Here is a 9266-nt window from a genome sequence, read left to right as displayed (position 1 = left end):
GGTCCTCTGATATCGTTTTTGTAACGGCTCTGAATATCTCTTCTGCATCCCCTGTACATCATTGGTTAAAAATCACTCAACTCCAATTTAGACCTTTTTTTTTTCTTCAGATAATGCCAATAGCTAGCTCCTGTTGTGTTCCGTCACCCGTGAAGCCAACAAGAGTAATGAAGAACTTCCAGGTCAAGTTTTTTTAATCCTTCAAAGTGAGCGTCATTTCACGTGAAACTGTAAAATGAATAATAAAGGCTAAAATGATTTTATTATCAACATCTTATACTAGTTATAAAACACATGGATCTCTTGAAGTAATTATGTGATATTTGTTTGGTTTTTAAACATGGTTCCCACTCTTTTCAATAAATAATTCTATAACTTTTCCATTAAAATGTTTACCATGACTTCCAAGGAAGACAGTATTCAATAGGGGGCAAAACACACCATAACTACACACCGAAGTAGGTATCATACATGCGTACATAAACAATGTATCAATTCCCTAGTGGAAATTCCATTAGTTCAGGTAGAGAATGGCTACTGGTGTCTAGTGGGCTGAACTGAAATCTAAAATGGTTTCTACTGGATTCAATTGGACCAGTTCATGTGACCGTTTGAGATGGGCTCGGTTACAGCTTGCATCAACATGGGTTTCATCAGATCAAGATAATCCAACGATACTGATAAGGTTAACTATTTGACAGATGTTGTGCAGTGATTGCCTGGCTGTGTCACATGGAAAGTTATGGAAGATGACTATACAGCATAATCAAGTTTAACTATGAACAATAGTAACTGTATTTGTTGAATTACAAATAGCCAAAGTCATAGAGTATATTATTCACCCAAGATACACAAGTGGAAGTTACAAAATGTGCCTCAATCTTCAGTCTGATGCCCTTCCCCCACACAGGGCACAGTCATGTTCCTGTGCATTCTCTCCATGTGTCCTCTTAGGCCTTGCTTTGTTTTGAAGCAATCATAACTTAGCCTACATAGTTTCTTCTCAGTGTGTATTCTTCTCAGTGTGTATTCTTCTCAGTGTGTATTCTCTGATGCCTATTCAATGCACTTCTGCCACTTAAGCATTTGAAAGACGGCTTGGAAGATTACTCCAGCGTGAACGTCTCATACACAATGTCAAATAAATATTTTATAGTTCTGGTAGAATGTGGTTTCTCCTCTCCGTCTCCCCAGCTGATTCAGATTCAAATAGTTAGTGAAACATTTACAACAATCCTGACAGCAATATAGTTTATCGCTCATGTGATTCTCGTGACCGCCAGTGCTGAAATATCTGCTACTATAGCAACAATTATATGATTTTCCTTGTGTGAATCCTCATATGTGTTGTCAGATTACCTTTATGACGAAAACATTTGCCACAATAATGACAGCTATAAGATTTCTCCCCTGTGTGAATCCTAATGTGAGAACTCAGATTACTAGGACGAGCAAAACATTTGCCACAGACCTTGCAGCGATGTGGTTTCTCGCCTGTGTGAATCCTCCTATGAAGCTTAAGCTCACCAATGCGAAAGAAACATTTGCCACAATCATGACAGCGATGAGGTTTCTCCCCTGTGTGAGTCTTTATGTGATAGTTCAGATATCCAACTTGAGAAAAACATTTGCCACATTCACCACACCGATGAGGTTTCTCTCCTGTGTGGGCCTTCCTATGCGATTTGAAGCGGTCAAGCCGAGTGAACACTTTGTCACAATCCTGACAGTGATAAGACTTCTCCCGTGTGTGGGTCCTCATATGAGAATCCAATGTTCCCATCTGAGTGAAACATTCACCACAATCACTACAGCAAAATGATTTATCTTCTGTATGACTTCTACTTTGCACTGGTGATTTCAGATCCATGGATTTTCTACCCTTCAATTTGCAGTGGGGCTGAGAGTCACGGGTCGGCTCTGAGGAATCATCTTCCTTAGGTTCTGTTTTGATCTGTTCAGTAGAGGCCATTCTGTCTTTGTATTCTTCACTTTGGGTTTGTGAGGACTGAGTTGGGTACTGATCATAGTCACTTTTCACCCAGGCAGGAGTGAATACAGAGTCTTCCTCCTCCTGGATGATCCCAAATTCCTCCTGTTCCTCTTTAATCTGTATGGGGTTCCAATTATATTGTCCCAGACTGGGGCTCCACTCCTGCTTACAGTGCTGCTGCTCAGGGGGAAACTCCTCTTCAGAGACAATGAACTGCTGAAAATCTGAAGGGAAGGAGAAAGGATGAGTTAGAACTGAAATGCTGATGAGATAGGTGTTGATGATCTGACATAAGATAATGGGGTCTAAAATAGGCTATGTTCAGGATTTCGCACTAATCTGTGCTGTTGTTGATTGACTCAAACAGTTTGTGTATATAAATGGTCAAATCATTTTTACCAGCAGCCGCAGTCTGACTCGACTGATTATAATGGAGAGGGCATAGCTCAATACTGGTCTAAACAACACTAATGGTCCATTTAAAAAACGAAAGGGTAGTACAACCAGCGACTTAATGTCTTCAGTAATCTCTGTTAACCCAGAACTAAAGTCTTGCGTAATTGGTCAGCTGCTCGATTAAGTTGTGGGTCCATCCGTGTTAAGAGAAGAGATGCTAGAACAAGAACGAGGAGCTTCTCTTTGCACGTTACAGGCCAAATGTCCCCTCCCGAAATTCTAAAGACGCTATCCACCTGTGAAATGGTGAAATCCAAGCACCGGAACAATTGCTGCTCATTAGCTATCGGTGCCCATAGTATAAAGACAGATCTACGGTACCATTTATGTTTACGTAGTCTGTCCACGAGAGATTGTCTACAGAGCTTGTACTTAATGAACATGTTACATTGTTTATTCTATTCACTTTTTGTATTATTAATATTGACTGGATTTGGGGCCTCCCGTGTGGCGCAGCGGTCTAAGGCACTGATCCGTGCTAGAGGCGGCACTACAGATCCGGGTTTGATCCCAGGCTGTGTCGCTGCCGGCCGCGACCGGGAGACCCACGAGGCGGTGCACAATTGGCCATGAGTCGATGATACCGTTTTTGATGTGCCACGCAGCCATTGGTTGATGCATGCAAGGTCTGAGCAGGGGAACACGACCATTGACTTGACCATTTCTTGACTAGTGAGGGGATTTGATTAATCTGGCCCGGGTAAGCGTGTTTTGCAACGGGTGAAAGTTGATTGCATTCTTTTTAGAAACTGGCTGCCTCCTGGGGGTGAGCCAGGTGCCCCGTTCAAAGTCCACGGTGAAGTCGGCTCAAAACACGTGGAGTAATGAGTAGGAATCTGTGGTTTCACATGCAAAAGTGATTGCTTTTGATAAAAATGCTTTTATCTGCCTTTCCAATGAACATTTGTTTGAAAATTAAAACATATCTTATGGAAAATGATGTTGTAGGTTTCTGGACAACGCAACATGCTGCCTTGTTGACAAAATGACCAAGCGGCGCTGATTACCGTTCGATTTGACAAGGGCGCTCCTCCCTCACCGCTTTTCCTAGTTCACGTCACAGGCCATAAGCCGGCTCCCCGCGACTCAGAATAATCGAATCCGCCCCATGATTAGCTCAAAGGCTGACAATAACCAGTTATAGCCGTACCTAGAGAGCCAGGTGCTGCTAATGAACGAGGAGGAGTCTGGCGTGACTCAAGCGAGGATGGCGGAAGCAGGTGCAAACGTGGATCTTGAATCTGATGGCGGGGGAATAGTGGAAGACTGGACTGTAGGGAATGGAAAACGGAGCAAAGTTATGTTGGAAAATGTGCCCTCTTACATGGTAGGAGTACAGTTTGTAGAAGAGGAGCGGATGACCCAAATGCCAAACTTGAGGAATCTGTTTGTGATATTTAAACTGGAGGGGAAAGTATTAGGTAAAGTTAAAGCTGTGAGGATCACGAGAAGTGGGCTAGTTTTGATTTCTTGTACTTCTGTGGAGCAGAAAGAGCGTGTGTTGTGGCTCATCCGATTTGAAAAACATGCCGTGTCCTGTGTACACTACCATTCAAACGTTTGGGGTCACTTAGAAATGTCCTTGTTTTCGAAAGAAAAGCTAAATGTTTTGTCCATTAAAATAACATAAAATTGATCAGAAATACAGTGTAGACATTGTTAATGTTGTAAATGGCTATTGTAGCTGGAAACGGCTGATTTTTTATGTAATATCTACTACATAAGCGTACAGAGGCCCATTATCAGCAACCATCAGTCCTGTATTCCAATGGCACATTGTGTTTGCTAATCCAAGTTTATCATTTTAAAAGGCTAATTGATCATTAGAAAACTCTTTTGCAATTATGTTAGCACAGCTGAAAACTGTTGCGCTGATTAAATAAGCAATAAAACCGGCCTTCTAGAGACTGGTTGAGTATCTGGAGCATCAGCAATTGTGGGTTCGATTACAGGCTCAAAATGGCCAGAAACAAATAACTATCTTCTGAAACTCGTCAGTCTATTCTTGTTCTGAGAAATGAAGGCTATTCCATGCGAGAAATTGCCAAGAAACTGAAGATCTCGTACAACGCTGTGTACTACTCCCTTCACAGAACAGCGCAAACAGGCTATGACCAGAATAGAAAGAGGAGTGGGAGGCCCCGGTGCACAACTGAGCAAGAGGACAAATACATTAGAGTGTCTAGTTTGAGAAACAGATGCCTCACAGGTCCTCAACTGGCAGCTTCATTAAATAGTACCCGCAAAACACCAGTCTCAACGTCAACAGTGAAGAGGCGACTCCGGGATGCTGACCTTCTAGGCAGAGTTGCAAAGAAAAAGACATCTCAGACTGGCCAATAAAAATAAAAGATTAATATGGGCAGTCAGATTAAAAATCAGCCATTTCCAGCTACAATAGCCATTTACAACATTAACAATGTCTACACACTGTATTTCTGATCAATTTGATGTTATTTTAAAATGGACAACAAAATTGCTTTTCTTTCAAAAACATGGACATTTCTAAGTGACTTCAAACTTCTGAACGGTAGTGTAGCTCTTCGGAGCAGGGCACCAGTCAAGGGGGTAATATCGGGCATTTCATGGGGAGTTGATGTTAAAGAAATGAAGAATATCCCTGGAGTGGTTGATGCACGTCGGATGAATCGAGTGGTTAATGGAGAGAAAGTGAAGAGTGTCTGTCCTTTTGTTTTTTTAAGCGGAGTCCCTGCCTACCCAGGTGAAGCTGGGATATGCGAATTATCATGTCAGAGCATTTGTGCCAAGAGTAATGCAGTGTAACCACTAAAGCTTTTGGACATGTGGAAAGTGTATGCAGAAGGGAAAATCCGAGATGTCCATGTTGTGGACGAGATCATCTAATGTGTTGTAGAAGTGTCGAGAATGTGAAGTATTGCAAATGTGGTGGGAACCATGAAGCGACGTCTTTGGAGTATCCGGCGAGGGTGAAGGAGGAGTGGTGCAGTGGTCTAAGGCACTGCATCACAGTGCTAGCTGCGCCACTAGAGATCCTGGTTTGAATCCAGGCTCTGTTGTAGCCGGCCGCGACCGGGAGACCCATGGGGCGGCGCACAATTGGCCCAGGGTAGGGGAGGGAATGGCCGGCAGGGATGTAGCTCAGTTGGTAGAGCATGGCGTTTGCAACGCCAGGGTTGTGGGTTCGATTCCCACAGGGGGCCAGTATGAAAAAATATAAAATAATGTATGCACTCACTAACTGTACGTCGCTCTGGATAAGAGCGTCTGCTAAATGACTAAAATGTAAAATGTAAAAAATTATGAGGTTGCAAGAGTTAGGGCTAATCAGATGATATCATATGCAGCAGAAGGGTTGAGGGATTGAGTGGTCCTGAAGAGTCCATGGTGGTGGATAGGCTTTCTCTGCAGGCGGCAGGGATGGCCTCTCACCAGCAGGACCCAGAGATGTTACGTGTGAAGGTTTTTATGGCAATGGTGGTCAATGGCACAGCTAACATGGAGAAGAGGAATGGAAGGATGGACGTTATTGTGAATGCAGCAGAGCGGTTCCTGGGACTGAAGGATTTTTCGGGAAAGGATTTAGATGAGGTACTGGAATGAGCAGTACCACCCTCTCAGGCCCCGGAGCCTGGGGAGGGAGTTATGGAATTTTGAAGGACAGAGTTAGAGCTTGTTAAGTTAATTGTGTTTTAGTTTGTCCCCCTCCAACCGAATGGAGTTTATTTATTTCACCCCAGTACAGTTGGTGGCGGTAATGCACCATAAACATTGGATGCCAACTGCCGGTAAACACAAAAGAAAGAAAGAAAGTCAGGGTTGCCATGTCCGTAATTTTCCTGTCAAATTCGGCTACTTTGAAAATGAAGTCGCAGGTGAAAATGTATTGGTCACAGGTTTTTGGGCTACTTCTAAATTGCACTGCGGCCGCCATGAGATTTCTCTTAATAAAAAAACATTATTAATTTCACTGACCTACTGCCGCTGACTATCTGCTGAGTGAGTGAGTTAGAGTGGTGGAGAGGGAGGTGCAGCTGAGTTTACTAGAGCCAACACAGAAAGCGAGAGAAACTGAGAAATAATCATTCAACAGTTTCAGAGAGAGGATCAAACTATGTGCTTTCTTTATGGGTAGGGTATACAAAAATATGTCTGGGATAGTTCAAACAGACTCTGGGACAGTTCCTGGAGCCTACATCCCAAAATGTTAAAAAGCAATGCAACAGATCAGAACTTTTAGCTTAAAATGTTGATCAACTATTATTTCTAAATATTATTAGCGCAGCAAAGTGCACAAGGCAGTGGGCTATGCGCGAATGTTCTTAAATTCAATTAGCGGGAACACACCATTTGAAAGAGTGCACCGCACATTTGAGTGGTTTCATGTGAGAGATGAAAATATCTGTTAGAAATTTTGAAAGATGTAACATGGGTTGCTAATATGACTAGGATTGTGAATGCTGACTCCGCTCGATCTGAACGAACTGTGCTTCAAGTATGTCAAAAGAATGTAAGACTTTAGACGTTAATGTTAATTATCCTACATTATAAATTGTCAAACATGACTGGCATTTAGCCTATATTTATGTAATTAAAAGTCTAATTAAAGTTTGGCTACTTTTTCTGGCGCCTCCCTCATGTCAGCATCGGTGTGGACATGAGGCTGTAGCCAATACGCATATACAGCCTAGGCTACACTTTTACATGTAGGCCAATTATTTATGTACATTTATGTAAAATAGATGTAAATATTATTCCAATGTTTGGCTTTTTAGAATAAACATTTTTATGTGAATTTCTGGCTATTTCAGTAGCAGGCTAAGCTACTATTATAAGCCTTTTAAATTACCGAATGACCTAGGTCCTAGAGTAGACCCATGTTGGCACATGGTAAAATAAAAATAATAAGTATTTTAATTTGGGACAGTTAATCTTCAGTTTGGGACGATTTAAATTGCACCTCGGGACGAGATGAAAAAAGTTAGTCTCGAGCCCTGTATGTGGCAAGCTAGCTAGCATTGCCAGAAAGAGGAGAGAGAGAACTGTGTACAGCGGAGAAGAGGTGAGGACAGAGAGGAACCTATTAACTCCATTACTGACTGTCCAGAGGAATGGATGCCTGCTGCCACACTTGAATGGACATTTTTTATGAAATAAAAGAAGCCAAAAAGCAAACTGTTGGAGCTTTTGGATTTCTATACTCCAGTTGAAAATACGATTATTTTAGAGCAATGTGCCTTGTGTTAATACCATTTTACAATAATGTTCTGAAAAAAACAAAATATGTTTTAACCATTCACTATCATGAACTAATAACAAAGGGAGAAATGCAGAGAACGAGGTAAAGCAATTTTACCAGTTGTATTTAGATTTTCATTATGGAGACACCTATTGGATAAAGGTGGCAACTCCTCTCTTGCTGCGCAAATAAAAATGTGGAACTAGTTTTTAGGCCTTTTCGTCCAATTTTGAGTGGCCAGTGAGCTAGAAATGATAGAAGACCTGGCAACCCTGAAGACAGTTACAAATCGATAGCCCACCTTCGTCATCGTCAGTGTTGTCCGCATCATTGCCATAGGCCGCGGGGTAATTGCCCGAAGGACTGTTGGTTTTCGATGAACCACTGGTAACAAGCGTCTGCCCTTCTTTGCCACTCACCGACTTGTACCTCGACTCAGACAGGCTGAGTTGCTTCTCTAGCATTTTGATTTGCTCCTTGCTTTGAAAGACTTCTACACTTAACGCTCCACAGCAATCCTCTACTAACTTGCAAATCTCTGTCACGGCAGCGGAGGCTAGAATGTCCATGACAGAGCTTATCCGTTGACGCAAAACACTCGTCTCCGACATTTTAAACCCTTGTTTTATTTAACCGGTCACAACTACTGTAGCTAGCGATGAAGATTCTAAAGGTTTTTGTCAGCAGCTTATTCACGAAATAGTAATAGTTGTAAAGAGTATATGGCTTCTCGTTATCAATGTTTCGCCATTTTCGATAACTGTGTTATTTTTTGCGTGCGCATCCTGTCGGAGTTTAGATATACAAAAAGATAGAAAGCGCCACCTACCGCGTGGAGACAAGAAGGTGCATTACTCAGTCAAATCTTTGAGCACTAATCATTGAATTTGGGGTATTCTGACTGTAGGAATTATTCCTATGGTTTGCAGAATCATTGTTTAATAATTGAGTAAATCATGGTTTTTAATATGGTTATTGGTTATCATGTTATCAACTTGAATAAAGGATTTAGCACTGAAGTAATGAGTGGCGCAGTGGTCTAAGGCACTGCATTGCAGTGCTAGCTGTGCCACTAGAGATCCTGGTTCGAATCCAGGCTCTGTTGTAGCCGGCCGCGACCGGGAGACCCATGGGGCGGCGCACAATTGGCCCAGTGTCGTCCAGGGTAGGGGAGGGAATGGCCGGCAGGGGATGTAGCTCAGTTGGTAGAGCATGGCGTTTGCAACGCCAGGGTTGTGGGTTTGATAAAATAATATATGTGCTAACTGTAAGTCGCTCTGGATAAGAGCGTCTGCTAAATGACGTAAATGTAAATGTAATCTTAACCTCAGACAAACTATATGAGGTTGTGTGGGGTGGCAGGTAGCTTAGTGGTTAAGAGCGTTGTGCCAGTAACCGAAAGGTCGCTGGTTCTAATCCCCCAGCCAACTAGGTGAAAAATCTGTCGATGTGCCCTTAAGCAAGGCACTTAACGCGAATTGCTCCTGTAAGTCGCTCTGGATAAGAGCGTCTGCTAAATGACGTAAATGTTGTATTACTCTCAAGATCTTGAGAAAAACGTGATTAATATTGTTCATTTCCAGTACATATGCTTATTGT

At 42.4% G+C, this 9266-nt stretch overlaps 1 protein-coding gene across 1 annotated transcript; it reads right to left on the bottom strand.

Moving 5' to 3' along the window:
- Positions 1-240: 240 nt before the first annotated feature.
- On the bottom strand, positions 241-8485 carry LOC311112202 (uncharacterized protein). The gene is made up of 2 exons (XM_084155226.1): positions 7969-8485; positions 241-2217 (listed from the first exon to the last, which is right to left on the bottom strand). The coding sequence occupies exons 1-2, from the start codon at positions 8276-8278 to the stop codon at positions 1313-1315; spliced, it is 1215 nt and encodes a 404-aa protein (XP_084011352.1). The 5' UTR covers positions 8279-8485; the 3' UTR covers positions 241-1312.
- Positions 8486-9266: the final 781 nt, after the last annotated feature.

Source organism: Coregonus lavaretus (genome assembly GCF_964263955.1).
Source record: "Coregonus lavaretus genome assembly, chromosome: 38".
In the NCBI taxonomy this organism is placed as follows: domain Eukaryota; kingdom Metazoa; phylum Chordata; class Actinopteri; order Salmoniformes; family Salmonidae; genus Coregonus; species Coregonus lavaretus.
The sequence above is the reverse complement of the archived record's forward strand: the minus strand, read 5'-3'. Positions and strand labels throughout refer to the sequence as shown.